This window comes from Scyliorhinus torazame, chromosome 10, assembly GCF_047496885.1.
Source record: "Scyliorhinus torazame isolate Kashiwa2021f chromosome 10, sScyTor2.1, whole genome shotgun sequence".
In the NCBI taxonomy this organism is placed as follows: Eukaryota; Metazoa; Chordata; class Chondrichthyes; order Carcharhiniformes; family Scyliorhinidae; genus Scyliorhinus; species Scyliorhinus torazame.
This window is the reverse complement of record NC_092716.1, coordinates 199,975,297-199,994,034: the sequence shown is the minus strand read 5'-3', so window position 1 is coordinate 199,994,034 and position 18,738 is coordinate 199,975,297. Positions and strand designations below refer to the sequence as shown.

Sequence of the window (18,738 nt, the reverse complement as noted above, 5' to 3'; positions counted from 1 at the left end):
TCTCACTCCCCCTCGGCAGCTCTTCCCTCTCTATTCCAAATACAGATCCCTCACCTTGACCACCCCCACTTCCCTCCTGTATACATTGTCTATCTCTCGTTCCCCCCCCCCCCACCCCGCTCAAAGCCATGATTCTCGCACAGCATCGTTAACACCGACATCCTTTCCACCCTAAAATCCCTCCTCAACTGATTCCATATCTTCACCATGGATTGCGCCACCACCGGGCTCCCTGAATACCAACTCAGAGCCATTGGCAACGCTGCCATCACCATAGCCCTCAAACTGGACCCCTTACAAGATTCCTCCTCCATCCTAACCCACTCTACCCCTTGGGCCTGATCCAGAGATGATCGTATCCTTCGATGCTGAAAAGGCATTCGACAGAGTAGATTAGATCTATCTCTTTACGGTTTTGAAGAGGTTTGGGGGCAAGGTTTGTGTCTGGGGTACGTTTGTTTTATGAGACTCCTTCGGCTTGTGTTCGCGCCAACACCACGAGCTCAGGGTACTTTCAGTTAAACGGGAATGATGTCCCCCATTCTGTTTGCAATGGTGATTGCCTTTGGCCATCGCTTTGAGGGCCTCCAGTAAATGGAAGGGGATAATTAGGGGGGGTGCGGTTGGAGCATTGGGTTTCCCTGTATGCTGACAACCTTTTGCATTATTTGATGGACCCAGTCCCCACTATGGATGATATAATGGAGCTACTGAAGAGCTTTGGCTCTTTTTCAGGATATGAATGAAATCTGGAAAAGAGTGAGTATTTTCCGGTCAACCGGGAGGTTAGCCAATCTGGGGATGCTTCCTTTTCGCTTAGCCAGATCTAGCTTCAGGTATTTGGGGGGACCGGGTGGCTCGGAATTGGGCCCGGCTTCATGAGCTGGACCATGCTAGTCTGGTGGATAGAGTCAAGACTGACCTGCAAAGGTGAGCTAACCACCCCTGTCCTTGGCGGGCAGGGTCTATTCGATTAAGGTGAACATTCTTCCACAATTTTTGTTTCTTTTCCAGTGTCTTCCGGTTTTCATTTCTAAATCCTTCTTTGGGAAGGTTGATAAGATGATATCATCCTTTATATGAGCGAGCAACGCTCTGCGGATTCATAGGGTGATCCGTCTTTCTTTTTTTTAAATTTAAAGTACTCACTTCTCTTTTTTTTTCCAATTTAGTGTGGCCAATCCACCTACCCTGTACATTTTTTGAGTTGTGGAGGTGAGACCCACGCAGACATGGGCGAAAATGCAAACTCCACACGGACTGTCACCCAGGGCCGGAATCGAACCCGGGTCCTCGGCAGCAGTGCTAACCACTGTGCCATGTGTCGGCCTCTGGGTAATCCTTCAAAGAGATGGACAGTCGGGCCTGTTGGTGTTGCCTAACTTGCTGTTTTATTATTGGGCAGCTAACACTGAGAAGGTGTTAGGTTGGTTAGCAACCCGAGGTCCACTTGGGTGCAGATAGAGGCGAGGTCGTGCAGGGGATCTAGTTTGGGGCACTGGTGGCACTGGCTTCGCACCTGTTTTTGCTGACAAAATACTCTTCAAGTCCAGTGGTTGTTTCCACTCTTAAGATATGGAGGCAATTCAGACATTTTAAACTTGGGTCAGTGTCAAAGCTGGTCCCCACCTGTGCTAACCATCTGTTCGAGCCGGTGAGATTGGAAACCACGTTTGGTGTGTGGGAAGAGAGGGGGCTGGAGGGATTGGGAGACTTGTGTCTGGAGGGATGGTTTGCCAGTCTAGATGAATTGATGGTGAAGTTTGGGCTCTCGGGCTTGGGCTAATTTACCAACATTCCCCCCGGTGCCCACCAATATCTCTGATAGAAAGGGTCCTTTCGCTTGCGAGGTGGGAGGAGGGTAGCACCTCCGGCATTTATAGATGGATTCTAGCAGAAGATTCGGTTTCAGTGCCCCATAATAGATGATGAGGTGGAGTGAGGCTCTTCGCAGGGTGAACTCCATGTCTTCATGCACAAAGCTGTGTTTGACCCAGCTTAAAGTGATGTTTCGGGTGCACCTGACCAAGTCTAGAATGAGTAATTTCTTCTCGGAGGTGGTTAATACGTGCGAGGGGTCTGGCCAACAACGTGCACGTGTTCTGGTCTTGCTCCAAGCATGTGAGCTTTTGGGTTTCCTTTAGCGCCATGTCTGAGATTTTGAATACTGAACTGGAGCCCTGTCTGTTAGTTGCCATATTTGGAATGTCGGACTGGCCGGGACTGCAGATGGATGCAGGGCTGGATGTTCTTGCCTTCGCCTTGTTGATTGCCCAGAGGTGGGTTCTACTGGGTGGAGGGTGGAGGTCAGCATATCCACCCAGCACCTCCCTATGGCTGGGAGACTTGCTGGAATTTTTGTACCTAAAGTAGGTCAAGTACACAGTGAGAGGTTTGATCGAGGGATTCTATTGGAGGTGGCAACCTATTATAGCTTACTTTAAGGAACTAATCCCCTTTAGGGGGGCAGGGGGTGAAGGGATTGTGTTGGTTACTTTTAATGTCTTTTTTCTGTAAATTGTATTTGGTTTGTTTTGATAGATCCCTCCAGGGTTTGGGCCTTCAGATGACATCCGCCAAGGTCATCACAGGCATCAGGACATAGCAGTAAGCAGGCTGCCTCTGCTCCTGTTGCAGACACCGGGGCTTAATAGGGTTTAATACATTTTGATGTCACCATAGGGTCACAGGTGCTCTATCTCTGAATAAGTTGAACTTTTTATAAACCGTCCCATGGCTATTTGAATGCAATAGTCAGATGAAAGCATTTTGGCTTGGATCTTTGCAATCCTCTCATTCCAAGGTTCAGCCTTCCTCGCACTCAGAGTAACCCCTTTTAAGATTAACATTCTTGTGATGTCAACCTTAGCTCAACTTGCTACTGTATCCTTGTTTGTTGACAGGGAGAAGTGTGTATTTCTTTATTAGGAGTGTCTCATGGGTGAGCTCTAAACCCTTAGTCTTCAAGGGATAGCAATGGCTGAGGAGGGCTCATCAGATATGTGACTCTGCACAACTGAGTTTCCTAACTGATTGTGCCCCAAATGAAGACCACGCGTTTTAGGAAGAGAGCTCTACGTTGGCCCACATTTCCGTTGCGGCAGTGTTGCATCCTTAAATGGCATGGGAAGCATTTAGCCTCGACTCATATTGCTGGACTTTAAGTTGACAGAGTGAACACATTACCAGGACATCAGTGACCAAAGCTAACATCTAATCCTATTGAGTTGTGACTCTTAAGGCCCAAGTGTAAATGCAGGACCCATCCTCTCAGCGATGGTTCGACTATTCCTTCAGAAATCACAAAATGGCTTGGAAGGCTAGAGGAGGTGATGTTTGAACTTAATATTAATCCTTTTGGAACCTTTCAGGTAGTAGGGTATCACGGGCATGTCTCCCACATCTCCCCTCCTCCATGGCTTCATGGCATTCTCCAGGGCTCCCTGCATATCTTCATCTTCCGTGGAGGGCTCCTCCTCCTCCAGTTCACCCTCTAGTGGCAGGACCTCATCTTTCTGTGTAGCCAGATTGTGAAGGGCATAGTAAACTGCAATGATGTGGCAAATCTTCTCCAGTGCATATTGAGAGCCACCTGAGTGGTCCAGGCATCTGAATTGGATCTTCAGAAGTCCTACGGTTTGCTCTGTGAGGGAGTGTGTGGTGGCATGAGCAGATGAGCAGCGGTATTCTTTTCCTCGCTGTGAGTCTGAAAGCGATGAACTGGTGTAATTGGCCAGTGTTTAAGTACAACAGCATGGTAGCACAGTGAGTCGCACTGTTGCTTCACAGCTCCAGGGCACCAGGTTCGATTCGCGGCTTGGATCACTGTCTGTGTGAAGTCTGCACGTTCTACCCGTGTCTGCGTGGGTATCCTCCTGGTGCTCCGCTTTCCTCCCACAAGTCCTGAAAGACGTGCTGTTGGGTAATTTGGGCATTCTGAATTCTCCCTCTGTATACCCGAACAGGCACTGGAATGTGGCGATGAAGGGCTTTTCACAGTAACTTCATTGCAGTGATAATGTAAGCCTACTTGTGACAATAAAGATTTTTTTTTTAAAGTAGGCAGCTCCACCCCCCCAGCAACCATCCCTGTAGACATTCTGGTCCCTTGAAGATCCCAGTCATGTCAACTCCCAGAAACTGTGCACACGCGTGTAAAATATGCTTTCGAAAATCATACACCAACTGCAAGTTGATGGAATTTAAGCAGTTGCAGTTGATGAACTTCAAGGGATTCTGCCAGGGAGCCTACATAGCGAAATGGGTGGAGTCCATTACACCCTGCACTCTTGCAAAGCCTAGTGTAGCTGCGAAGCCTGTGAATCTCTGAGCCTGGTTATTTGTGTCCAGAGCAAAGCTTACACACTGATGGACCCTCCTGTAAAGGGCATTGGCCACTTCTTGAATGCACTGAAATCTTGCCAACTGAGCAATGCTGCACAGGTCCCCAGTTTCTCCCCAGAATGACTCAGAGGCAAAGAAATTGAGTGCTGCCATCACCTGCAGGACCTCCGGGAGGAGGAAGCCTCCAAATGCATGTGGTCTCAGATATTCTCAGAGCATATGGCAGATGAGATCTCTGGACAGTCACAGCCTTGCTCTGCAACGCCTCTCACTCATGTATTGGTAGGAGACTCGTGGACGATAGACCCTTGGTGTGGGGAGTCATCTCCATTGTCTAGATTTCTGCTCCTTAGCCTCCTGTTGATGTTAGGCTCCCCCTGGTCATTTCCCTATGGAGTGACTCCTGCTGGAGTTGCACATGCCAACGTCTTTCCCACTTTCACCTCCTGCATTGAATGAGGATTCTAAGAAAAGCTCTCTGGACAACGGGATCCATTATCCCTTTTGCCTCCTCTCTGAAAAAATGTATTGAAGATCAGAATGGTTAACAGGTGCTGAAAATAAAGGTGTGAACAAGAGACCTAATGGGAGAGGTGGGGCAGCTAAACTTTTAGTTTAGATTGCGTTGTTCCTCGTGCAACCTTACCCCTGGGACTCCAGTACACGTGGAGATGAGCAGCATTCCATTCCACGGATATGACATATGCAGACTTGTTGGGGGTGAGAACTTGTGATTTACATGTTTGATCCAGTGTGGCTCTGAACTCCACTCTTTGTCTTGACATAACTGTAAACTTTCGGTTACACCTTGTGAATGGATCCATTGGTCAATGAAGAATGGCATTAATTGTTAACCTGTGACTCCCCTTCACTGACAGGGTGGCAGAATATATGTAGCTATCCCCCCTTCACTATAGCCTTCACTCTCCAAGGCTGAAGTCCTACCTTACACTGTGTAACTGTTCAAACTTTGACATGAGATTGTTGAATTGTGCCTATCCCTTTCAAAGCGCAAAATTTAGAAATCTGGCTTGCTGTTGTTTCCTGGGTCTTTGACCAGTGTAATCAACCTGGACCCAGTCCACTGTAGTGGCCCAACAAGTGAGTAAGAGTCCCAAGGAGCCACAGAGCCCAGTTTAATGGTCCTCACGCACTTCCATCAATCCCCTTCCAGACATAATAGATCTTGCGTTCGATTTTGGAAGATGCCATTTTATCTGTTACTACAACCAGCCACAGGTGAGGTTCTTCAAAAGATCCAGGCAAGACTTCTCAATTTGTCACTGTTAGGCTGGGATAGCCCCTAAGTGTCACAAACTCCGGTGAGGAGGGATGACTAGCTCTGTGTCTTTATTCAACCCATCTTCTGCTGGTAGCAACAAAGGTTTAGTCGAATGAGGTTCCCTTTCCCTTGGATACCTTTTCCACACCTCATAGTTATGTTTAAAAAGGAGCCAATTAAACCACGTTTTCTTGATTTAAGATAGAGTAAATTTATTAACATTGAAAGGTAAGGAGAAATGGTAAAATACATGCACCTACAGTCACACGGATTAGAGATAAGAATTGAGTCCAATAGTGAATAAATATTTTAAAATGTTTTGCAAGGAGTCGATGATGACACATTGCTGCCATTCTAATTGTTTGCAGTGTAGTTGGCTTCTGCTGGCGAGGAGTAGATTCTTCGGTTCAGATGTCCTGTAATTTGGTAGAGATTTCTGTTCTTTACCAAATGTGACCCTTCTCTAACATTAAAAAAAAAATTTAGAGTACCCAATTCATTTTTTCCAATTAAGGGGCAATTTATCGTGGCCAATCCACTTACCCTGCACATCTTTGGGTTGTGGGGGGAAACCCACGCAAACACGGGGAGAATGTGCAAACTCCACACAGACAGTGACCCAGAGCCGAGATTGAACCTGGGACCTTGGCGCTGTGAGGCAGCAGTGCTAACCTACTCCGCCACTGTGCTGCCCTTAACCCTTCTCTAACATATCGACTTTCACAGAAAGGGAATTTTAGATGTTCCTGCAAAAGCTGGCAATCTTTACAGGGATCCTGCCTTGGCTCCTGTATTCTCTTCAGTGTGGCAAATCTTCAGCTGCTTTTCTCAGGCCAACTGGCAGGCAGAACTCACAGACTGTTAGCAAGCGGTCTTTTAACTCGCAGATGCGTGTATTGCAAGAAGACTAGAATGTACTCGCCTATCTAGGACATTATACTCCGGGTCTTGGACATCGGAGGGCCATTATGTCCCTTCATTCCTACTGGAGCAGGTAATCAGACTTTGAATGATTTTCTGAGTACCATGTCTGAAAGCACAGGGCAGGGTTCCATTGTTCTTTAGAGAACCCCCCTGCAGCCATTCCAGTCAGTGGCTAGTTGTACATTCTCAGCCATCTTCAGTGTTTGTGTCCATTTTTAGAAATGTACAACTCATGTCTTTTTACAGTCCAATATTTTATAGAACCATAGAATCCCTGCAGCGCAGAACAAAGCCTTTCAGCCCATCAAGTCTGCACCGACCCTCTGAAAGAACACCCTATCCCCATAACCCCACCAAGGGGCAGTTTAGCGTAACCAATCCACCTAACCTGCACAGCTTTGGACTGTGGGAGGAAACCAAAGCACCCGGAGGAAACCCACGCTGACACAGGGAGAACGTACAAACTCCTTGTATAATTCCACGGTTTTTCTCCACCATCTTGACACTGTATGTCGGGACGGTGGTGCTGCACTTGTATTACAGGACGGAGTTTGACCCTCCTGTCCGCATGCCTCCGATTTATTTGGAGCCTCACATTTTAATATACCACATCCCTATTTCTTCGTGCAATATATCCTGGAACGAAGTGTCCTTTCCTAACAGTCTTACAAAATTAAAATAAAATATTGGGGTTTCTGTCCAGTATCCTAGCCTCTGCTGGGGTCTGGTCCGGGATTGTAATAAAACCACATGTTCTTATTACGAACTGATGGGTTAGCAACCCTACTTTCATGATTGCTTTTGATTGTTTTCTCCCTCCTTCGAGAGTTCTTGCTTTTAAACAAACAATTCCTTGACTGACAAGACAATCAGGCGACCTGTCATCATACTTTGAACCAGCTGTTAAGCATAAGTATTGTGGGTTGACTTATTGGCCTTTGCTTGGTATCCTTTCCAGGCATCCCAGGTGAAAATGGGACTGTGTGTAATTGAGAGCTCAGATCAAACAACCCAGGCAGCAGCCTGTTAATGTACTAACACACTGCATCACCCAAGGCACATTTATTTTAGTTATCCTACTGTTAATAATCTCCTCATGGTCTTTAACTGTTTTAACCTTTGTATGAAAACATGTTTGATTTGCTTATTTTTAAAACATTTCTCAGCCAGTTAGTGATTTTATTTATCAGCATTCCAGGGTAGGTTTAGGTGGAAACATTTTTGACTGTCCTTCAAATAATCAATGTCCATCATCTTTAATATTAAGTCATCTTGATTTTTAAATCAGTTCGTAATTTGATCTATCATAGCTTGTATAAAGGGTATTTGAAAAGATGCACTATGTGGTATTTTCACAAAATGGAAGTGTGTAGTCTTCCAATTATTTCAATAAACTGGCCAGAGCAGTAATATAGCTCTTAATGCAGGAGTATCAAAACCTTTTGTCTTTGTGAGCTGACGATGGAGTGTTATCACAGAGCCTCAGGAGCCAGGTTTAACACTTTAAGTCAGGGGTCCGTGGAGCCTCCCAGAGGTTCCATAGAAATCCTACAGTGCAGAAAGAGGCCATTCGGTCCATCAAGTTTGCATCGACCCTCCGAGAGAGCACCTACCTAGGTCCACTCCCCACCCTATCCCAATCTTTGGACACGAAGGGGCAATTTAGCAGGGCCAATCGACCATATCTGCACGTTTGCGGACTGTGGGAGGAAGCCCGAGCACCCAGAGGAAACCCACGAAGACACTGGGAAAAGGTGGAAACTCCACACAAGTCACCGAAGGCCGGAATCAAACACGGGTCCCTAGTGCTGGGAGGCAGCAGTGCTAACTACTGTGCCACAGTGCTGCCCAACGCAAATCAGTCAAATTTGAAATGTTGCAGAGCTGCTTGTCAAACCAGAAACCAACCTCTGATTGTACAAGCGTGGACGGGAAGAGAGGGCCTCAGAAGGGGGTGGGGGGGGGGGGGGGGGCAGAGAGGGGATGAATGTGTGTGAGATGGGAGGGTTAGTGTGAGAGAGTGGAGGATTCACATGGACCATGGGGAGGAAGGTGAACATGTGGGTGAGAGAGGAGAGTGAACATGTGTGAGGAGAGAGTCAACGTGTGTGAGACTGGATTGTGAACATGTGTGAGTGAGGCGTGAGAGTGGCGGGTGAGTTTGTGAGAGAGCGGGTGAGAGAGGACGGTAAATTTAAGAGAGGGAGTGAGTATGTGAGGGGTTGCGTGTGTGTGTGAAGGGGTGAGAGAGGGACGTGTGTGTGTGTGAGAAAGGGAGAGGTGTCTGTGTCCAATAATGTAAATGTCGCCACTGTCCCAGAGGACAATAGGCTGATCTTCTTTTGAGAGTGAGCTGACCTCAAGATCACTACACACAGTCGAGGGGCAAGGTTGAGAAGGCCGGTACAGCAATTGAATGTGCGCTGTTTGAGTCGCTCCGCCTCATAAATCAGTCGTCCAGCCAACTGAGCGAACCAACCAGAATGTGCCCAATGTGAGTGTCAGCTTTCCAGTATCACTCCTCCCATTAAAAATTATAAACGGAAAAATTTTAATATTTTTTAACAAGTGAACATTTTTAGATTACCCACTCCTACTTCCAGGGATTAATGTTAAGTGGCCATGGGAGTGTGGCTTGGCCAGGGGTTAATGTGAGGGGGACATGTAGCTGGTGAATATATTTGTGACTAGGTGCCTCTTCCTCATATATGCATAGAAAAGGCCTGGGGCGGGATTCTCCGACCCCACGCCGGGTCGGAGAATCGCCGGGGGCTGGCGTGAATCTCGCCCCGCTGTGTCCCGAAGTCTCCGCCACCAGAGATTCGGCGGGGGCGGGAATCGCGCCGCGCCAGTCGTCGGAGGTGGGAATCGCACCGCGCCGGTCGGCGGGCCCACCCCCGCCGATTCTCCAGCCCGCGATGGGCCGACGTCCCGCTGCTAGAATGCCTGTCCCACCAGCTTGGATTAAACCACCTTTTGAACGGCGGGACAAGGCGGTGCGGGCAGGCTCCGGGATCCTGGGGGGGGGGGGGGGGGGGGGGGGGGGGGCGCGGGGCGATCTGACCCCAGGGGGTGCCCCCACGGTGGTCTGGCCCGCGCTCGGGGCCCACCGATCCGCGGGTGGGCCTGTGCTATGGGGGCACTCTTTTTCTTCCACCTTCGCCATGGTCTTCACTATGGCAGAGGCGGAAGAGATCCCCTCCCCTACGCATGCGCGGGGATGACGTCAGCAGCCGCTGACGCATGCGTCGCCCGGCGAAGACCTTTCGGCCCCGGCTGGCGCGAAAGGCCTTTGGCGCCAGCCGGCGGAGCGCAAACCACTCCGGCGTGGGCCTAGCCCCTCAAGGTGAGGGCTTGGCCCCTAAAGGTGCGGAGACTTCCGCACCTTTGGGGCGGCCCGACGCCGGAGGGTTCCCGCCACTCCATTACGCCGGAACCCCACGCCCCGCCGAGTAGGGGAGAATCCCGCCCCTGTTTATATTTGATTTCTGTGTTTGCACCTATTTCGTGCCAAAAAGGGGACGTCGACATGAGAATGCTTGGGAGTGCCCTGATGCACTTGGGAGGTCACTAGCGGTTCCACGGCTCAATAAATTTGGTTTAAGTCAATGTTCTCATTAATTTGGAGACACCTCAAATTGCCAGTACTAATACATCTTTGTTCGCTGATTTATCCTTCCCTGAGGCAACATCCCAATCGAAGCCTTGATGCCCATTAAATTCAAACAGGGAATCCTGTGAGCAAACTAAATAAAAGCACAAACAGAACTGAAAATCTGGGCTCACAGAGCAAACTTGTTTAATACATTTTTCCCTAATTTATTTGTTTAAAAAAAGTGAAAAAAATTAGCAGATTCGTGTTTGTTACAGCTGCAATTGAGGTAACTAATTCATCAATAACTTACTCCACTGCAAACAAGGTGCAAAGGTACTAACATAAGTCAGCGTGTAAAGGAATTCCTTTTCCATCCCTTCCCTCTGTGATTTGGCCACACCGCTTTTGTAGGAGTGAGGTTCAAGGCTGGAGAGGGCAAACAAAGCACAGGAATACTCAATAAATGGGAAGATATTGAGAGAGTTTGAGGAAGTGAGATACCTAAGAGTGCATGTCCACAGGTCTTTGATTGTGGCAGGACAGGGAGGCAAGGTGGTCAGAAAACATGTGGAAAGTTTTCCTTTATTGGGCTAGGTATTGAATACAAAAGCAGGGATGTAATGATGGAACTGTATAAAATGATGTTTAGGCCACAGCTGGGGTTTTCTGTACAGTTCTGGCTACCACATTACAGGAAGGACATTATTGCTGTGGAGAGTGCAGAGGAGATTTACAAGTATGCTGTCAGGGCTTGAAAATTGTAGCTATGAGGAGAGATTGGATAGGCTAGGTTTGTTTCACTTAGAACAGAGGCAAGGGGTGATCTAATTGAAGTGTACAAGATTATGAAGGGGATAGACTGGGTAGACAGAAAAATACTTGTTTCCCTTAGCTGAAGAGTCAATTACCACTGGCATAGGTTTAAAGTGATTGGTACAAAGGTTAGAGGGGACATGAGGGAAAAGCTTTTTTCAGGCAGATAGTTGTGGGTGTTTGGAATTCACTGCCTAAGTTGGTGGTTGTGGCTAAATCGTTCAATTCATTGAAATGGTACCTGGATCTGAACCTGAAGTACTGTAACCTATAAGCCTATGGACCAGGTGCTGGAAAATGGAATTACAATGGGCTGCAAGTTTATTTTTCTCACCCCCCCCCCCCCCCCTTTTTGGCTGGTGCAGACAAGATGGGCTGAATGGCTTCTTTGCACTGTAACTTTTTGATGATTCTACAGTTCCATTCTAAACATGGGGGTTCAGATGATCTGAACTTAAGATGAATGAGGTTTGATGCCATAACATGAATTGTACTCAAAATATTAAGAGTGACAATTTTCTAGTTGTATCAACAGTTTGCACTATTCTAGGTCATTGAAACTAGAATTTACTGCATTATTTTTAAAAAAGGAATACATATACAGCAAACAAGTGTAAATCAAATCACATTTAGTATGCAGGCATGCTCTTGTCCCTGTGCAACTATTCCTTGGTCATGTTAAGAAAATTGAACAATTTTTAAACAAAACACTTCAGTGCTAAATCCTTCCTGGGTGTGGAAGAGTAACACCTGATAGCAGTTAGTTTGTCAGTACCTCATAGGCAAGTGGCCTGTAAATGAAACACCTTCCCCCGTAGTAACCCAAAAGGTTTTATGCTCATTTAAAAAGGGCAGAAGCTTCATGAGAATTAAATGGCCTTCAAGGTCACATCCCTGACATGTTCAGAAGCAGATTCATCAGGTACAGCTCTTCTGTTTTATAAGCCTCCGAGTTTGTTATTTTGCAGTCTTAACAGTTGTGTGTTTGGGGCCTTGCCTTGTGCTAATGCTGCAGGCACCACCAATCTGTACAATTAATTTGAAAATGCCACAGCCACTCTATGAAGATAAAACTTGCTTGTGAAGGAGCAATGGTATCATTTTAATGTTAATAGTGTTATAATAGACTTGGAGGACTTCCTGCCTCTAGAGACACACTGGGCGGACAAACATATGCTTCTGCCTGTTTTCCGTGGCTTGTTTTTCATGGAACAGGTCGCCAACATGATGACAGAAGCTATAGCTTGAGGGGCACCATTCCACATCAAGCATAGCTGATGAAGAGTCTCTCCCACTCTTACCGTCTGCCATAGGCATGATGGCATGATTTACAGGTTGGTAATCAACCTGTTTGGCTGTCGCATGAATGTACCTTCCGTGGTCACCAAGACCCATAACATCTGATTCAAAGGCAAGGACTCACTGTGTCAGACGATCTCTAGTGTTATAATACTGACTAAAAATAAGCAACATTTTATTTTCTTCTTTTTCAGTTGAATGTGTGCATCTTAAAACATTCAAATCATTTTTTCAAAAATTTCTTTAGGTACCAAAAGGTCATGTTTGGTTACAAGGTGACAACCTACATAATTCCACCGATTCCAGGAATTATGGACCCGTTCCTTATGCACTGATTCGGAGTCGAGCATGCTTCAAGGTAAACAATAGCACAAGTTCAAGACATTTGCTTACAATAGTATACATTGAATTATCATTAGCTCTCTACATTATGTCATAAGACTTGTCAAAGATACACTGATTACAGTGAAGGAGTAACACTAAAGAGGTGAATCATAAGGAAGTAGGTGATTCTAACTGATGTTGGTTTGTATTTTATAGATCTGGCCGCCAAAAGAATTTGGTTTCCTGAAAGAGAGCCCCAACAGCACTTCCCCACGATGAGTTAAGGGGATGACAATAATTTTGTTCTTAGTCAAACAGAACTTTAAAATTTGAATACAACTCAAAAACCAGAGTCTTCACAAGCACTGCATAAGGTGGTAACTATTTTTGAAAGTAATGTTATGTAACTGGAACTGTGTACAATATTAAAGATAAATAAGTGCTACAGAAAGGAATGCGAGGTTCACAGGAATTGTTGGGAAGTCACAGACGGCGAAGTTCTCAAAATGGATTGAGATGAAAGGATAAAGGTTGGTTGTATGCTGAAAACGATTGAAAGTTCTCACACAGGCTGTGGCTGATTGCAAACTATCACAAAGAAAGGAGTTGTGTTCCAGGAATTAGGACCGCACTGATGCCTAGAGCATCTGATGACTAATGGTGGGAGAAGGCACAGGGTTGTTGTTCACATGATGTACATTGAAGGCCCTTGTCCAGTTTCATGTGCCCGCACTGCCTGAAATAACATGCAGATATGATCCACTATTAAATTAAAATCTCAAATGCAGTTGATGTTTGAAAACCCAATTAAACCATTACAGGCTACAGAAGATCTGGATGAGACAGTACCTGAAGTGTGTACTTTTATGCTCTTTCTCTGTGGGACGATCCCATCTGATTCTGAGCGGGATGTTAAAAAATGTTTTTGTCAAGTATTTTCTGGTCAGGAGACAACTTAAGTACAGAATCTACTGTTGACAGTGAAACAGCTTTTTAATACCCCTTTTCCATATTTACATGGTGATGGTGGAATAAAGAACGGTAGTAGGTCATCTGTCCTACAAAATGCATAGTTGAGAGTCAATCACATTGCTCTGGAACTGGAGTCCCAGAGGATGGGACATTAGTGAACCAGTTGGATTTTTGTGACAATTTGACGGCTTGATATTCATTTTTACAAAAAGCCTTTTTCTTTATAGAATTATCTTTTTTAAACTGAATTCCAGTTCTTTAGCTGTTGGTAGGATTTGAATTCCCATTCTCTGCAGGCCTGTGGACAGCTCATCCTGTAACATAAGCACTAGACTAATGCCCCCTCTTTAGAAGGCCTCTTCTTAGCATGTGCTTCTTAGCATGTCTGAGGTCTCAGGAAATCATCAGCAATCAGGGGTAAAAAATATTCAGTTTTAGATTTAAATTGATCATTGCCCTCGAGTGGTGCTGGACATATCCTGAAGCTTGATCCCAAACCAGAAAATATAGACAATTTTTTTTTTCTTTCAGTATTTGGCTCTGGTGGTCATCTTCTGCATATTATGGGAAGACAGAGTTTGGGATGCCTTATTCAATGTTTCTGCCCTTCTACATTGAGTAGTCCACATAACTTCTTGCCTTTGGTATTTTGTTAAGTTTTGATTTCTTCCATTGTGGGCTTGTTCCTTTTTATTACTGATCCCTATTTATTGAACTATAAGATACAAAATCTACCTGGCTTATAATGCCCAAATGGAAGGTGAAATCAGCAATAATGGATCACTTACATGTGTAAGATTCACTGTTACTCCAAGCTGGACTTTGTCTAAGTCTGATTGGAACCTGCCCAGGTACCAGGCCTATATAGATAACATTTGGTGGACTGAATGAGCTGGCTCATTCCTACCCCCAAACCAGTGATCCCCACCAAAATGCCAGTGATAACAACTGTTTATATCTGCCAGCACTGGGCTTGGCAACACTACCTTTCCTCTGTCAATTTGCCTCTGAGACTATTTTTGACAATACAGGTAACCTCATAAGAGCAAATGCTATATTCGCTCTAATGATATTTTCTTCCATATAATGTGGATCAAAGCATCCAGGTGATTAGATAATTACGGGCATTCTTGCACACCACATCTCATATTGCTAACATACCTCAAACAGTGCCAAATTTGCTCAGTTGACTGATAACTTAAGATACCAAAAAGGTGCTATAACAGAGCTAATGTCAGCAGGATTTTCTCATTTATAAATGATAGTACTTCTGATTGTGGGATTAATCTGGTAAAGAGCATGTACGGATGCTTGACTAAATAACCTCCTTCTGACTTGTAAACTACTGTTAATTTCTGGCTTTTTTTGCCGACAGAAAATATTTTCAATTTCTGTACAGACTTTTGTAGATTTAGAGCAGAATTATAGAAAATTGAGTTGCTCTGCTACAATAAAATATTTATTATATTCAAATGAATGTGTTATCGCACTGGCAGCACTTGAGTTGGAAAGATTATACTAATCTTTATTAGTATCAACAGCTGGCTTACATTAGCACTGCAATGAAGTTACTGTGAAAATCCCCCAGTCGACACACTCCGGCGCCTGTTCGGGTACACTGAGGGAGAATTCAGAATGTCCAATTCACCTAACAAGCATGTCTTTTGGGACTAGTAGGAGGAAACCGGAGCACCCGGAGAAAACCAAAACAGACACAGGGAGAATGTGCACACTTCACACAGACAGTGACCCTAACCGGGAATCGAACCCGGGTAGAACATGTTTAGAACTAATGCTCTGAACTCAGAACTATCTATCACCCACCCCCCACCCCCCCCCCCCCCCCCACCTCCACCCACCTACCTCACCCTAAGAGTTCCCTTATATATGAGAAGAATCTTGAAGATTCATTCGCTTCTTTAGGGACGAAGCGAAAATATGCCACAGCCATCCATGCCCTTTAATTTTCCTCCGTAGTACAGCTAATGGGGACGATTTAATGGAAAAATTTCCAACTCATTTTGGGCACGATTGGCAGGGTGTTTCTCAACGGCCGCATAGGCAAGATCGTGGCCCGTATTTAACAGTACTTTGTGCCGGAAATGAGCCCCCAAGAGCTTCTCGTTGTTGTTGGCTGTCTCGTCACCTGATTTGCCAGACTCGTGCCTCAGTGTCTTGTCGCTAAGAGGGAGCTGCTTTTAAACTCTCCCTTACCACTCATTCCCAATCAACACACAAGCATGAAGCGCACAGACCTACTCCTCACGGGGGCTGAGCTCACAAGGCTTCTTGACGCCGCTGAGACAGGACATCCTGTTCCTCAGAGGGGGTTGGAGGACCAGCAGCAGAGTCACCAATACCTGCAGGGAGGCAGTGGCAGCAGCATGACAAGGAGGACTGGCATATAATGGCAGAAGAAGACCAGCAACCTCCACTGAGCTGCAAGGGTAAGTTACCACCTCTCTTCTGGCATCAGTTCTGCCTGAAACCCCTAAATTTCCCCTAGCCCCACCCTCCCCCATACAAACCACTTGATGATACCTCAGACCCTCCCCACATCCAATCTTCGCGCTTGCTGCTCAGAACCCACTGGTACCCACCAGCACAACCCCTCTCCACCACCCAGACACCACCTCGGAGGAGAGCTCCAAGAAGCAATCAGCGTGTCACAGCTATCACCCACACCCTCCAACGCAGAGACACACCTCGGTGGGCAACATTAATGGGCAGGCTTCTGGTGAGCACCACACAGTTGCTGATGCACATAAGGTGGAGGGAGGAACATCCAAGGGAGTGGAAGATGCTGGATTCCAGGACTCAGCTAGGACCCAGTCAGAGGCCAGGCCTCTGGACAAGGTTATTACAGAGCTGATGCAGATGATTGGACAAAACCAAAACATTCAAGAGGGAATGTTAGCGACATTCCAGCAAGTACATTGCTGATTGGAGGAGTCCCAAAAGCTAGAGGGGCTGGAGGTGATGCCAACAATGCGTGGTACCGAACCCAACACTGCTAGGGTGGAGATCGCAGTGAAAAGCCTGGAGCACAAAATCAGCATCTTGAGTGATGGTGCTAAGTCCATGACGACTATGGCTGAGGGCCTCGACATCATATCCAGTTGCTGAGGGACATGTCCCAGGTGCAGTTGGGAATTGCTGAGGCACTGTAGAGCATAGCCCAGTCACGTAAGACCAACACTGAGGGCGTAGACACCTCGGTGCAGACAATGGTGAGCCGCCCAGGCAGAGCCAGATGACTTAAAGAGGCCTCAGGAGCTCACTGCAGCTGCCCCTCCATACCATTAAGACCCCAACGGTCCTACAGGCACCGTCGGGAAGGAGGAAGTGCTGGAGGCCAACCTGAGGCCCGCCACTAAGGAGACGATGGACGTCTCTAGTTCTGCGCCCCCCCCCCCCTCCTCCTAACACCGGCGCATCTCAAGGGCAGCGGGCAGAACAGGTTGGCATGGTGACGCTTTAGATACCGGTAAGTTAGCCAGAGCCCTCCGACTCCAGGCCCTCCAGAGGACGGCCGTTGAGGGCATCCTGGCGATACACCTAGATGTAGCAGTAGACCACGAAAGTCAAGGAGGGGATCACTTGAGTGGGTACTGGTGGGAATGGAAATGTCAAATCTTCAGTATTGTAGCTGTGAAGCCTCTGTTGCATTAATCTTCTCAGCGAACCTTCCTGCGCACCCATCTACTGCTGCCCTCCGCTCCCCCCATCCCCCCGTACACAGTAGTCCAAGATCAAATGCAGACCCCGTTCATAGGATGAGTGTGAACGTGCCGTCACCAGAAAGACAAAAGCCAGACTTTGGCATAAACTGACGAGCACCAGAGATAACCTCACAGCGAATTATCATCACTCTGCTGCCTTGTATATTGACCTGCTGTCATTGCTGGCACAGGCCCATCACCATAGGGTGATGTTATACAGACCCTTAGAAGGTGGAACAGGGTGGTTGGTGAGGTGCGTGTCATGTGAGAGTACCTTAAAGAAATGGGTGTTTATCACATAGCTGTAGTGGATGTATCTTTAAGAAATGGGTGTTTATTAAATAACTGCAGTGATGTCAGAGTGTGGGTGTTGCTGGGCTGTCTGTTTTACGTTCGTTTTTGAGTTGGCAGCTACAGCGTGTTGTTTAGTTTTCAGAGTTGGAGTTGCTTCCAGCCAAACAAGGTGTAATTTTGATCTCTGCATGTAAAGAATATCTTCCGAACACTTGCTAATTTAAAAGTGATAACTGCTCTCAGTGGAGAATTTAAAACCTGCTAACTTTGTTAAAGAGAGTATGTATCTTATGGATGTTGCTAGGAAAGATTAAGGGTTACTTATAGAGTACTGTATTCTTTGGGGGGAGTATTTGAAGTTGATAGTTGCTAAGATGTTTACTGTGCGTTTATAAAATGTTAACTGGATTCATAGAATAAACATTGTTTTGTTTTAAAAATACTTTAGATCTCTGTTGCATCACACCTGTAGAGTGGGCCCTTGTGCTCCCCATAACCAAAATCTATTAACAGTTGTGGGTCAGGTGAACTACATGATACACTTTGGGGTTCTCTAAACCCTGGCCCAGAACAGGAGGGGGTGGGGAGGAGGATTAGGGAAATGGAGTGATTTTAGGGGGATGGGGAAGGAGTGAAAAGGGGATGGGCTGATGGACAAAGCCTTGTTCTATGAGAATCAGGTGAGGATAAAGGCTCCTTGGTCCTCCGGGAAGCCTGGACCCTAGCCGCCGCCGCTTCCTAGTTTGACCCTTTCTCATCCTACTCACATGAGACTCCAGGGGCGGGATTCTCCCCTACCCAACGGGGCGGGGGGTTCGGCATAATGGAGTGGCGGGAACCACTCCGGTGTCGGGCCACCCCAAAGTTGCGGACGTCACCGCACCTTTAGGGGCCAAGCCCTCACCTTGAGGGGCTAGGCCCGCGCCAGAGTGGTTTGCGCTCAGTCGGCTGGCGAGAAAGGCCTTTGGCGCCACGCCAGCCGGGATCGAAAGGTCTTCGCTGGGCGACGCATGCGCGGGAGCGTCAGCGGCTGCTGACGTCATCCCCGTGCATGCGTAGGGGAGGGGCTCTCTTCCGCCTCTGCCATAGTGAAGACCATGGCGAAGGCGGAAGAAAAAGAGTGCCCCCGCGGCACAGGCCCGCCCGCGGATCGGTGGGCCCTGATCGCG

General features: G+C 46.9%; 1 protein-coding gene across 2 annotated transcripts in view; it reads left to right on the top strand.

Moving 5' to 3' along the window:
- The window catches only part of immp1l (inner mitochondrial membrane peptidase subunit 1), a 227,115-nt gene extending 212,089 nt beyond the window's left edge, over positions 1-15,026 (top strand). For both annotated transcript variants that reach the window (XM_072466246.1, XM_072466247.1), the window contains 2 exons: positions 12,505-12,615; positions 12,798-15,026. In XM_072466246.1, the coding sequence (XP_072322347.1) occupies positions 12,505-12,615; positions 12,798-12,860 (174 nt within the window). In that variant the 3' untranslated portion in view covers positions 12,861-15,026. The remainder of the gene's footprint in view (positions 1-12,504; positions 12,616-12,797) is intronic.
- Positions 15,027-18,738: the final 3,712 nt, after the last annotated feature.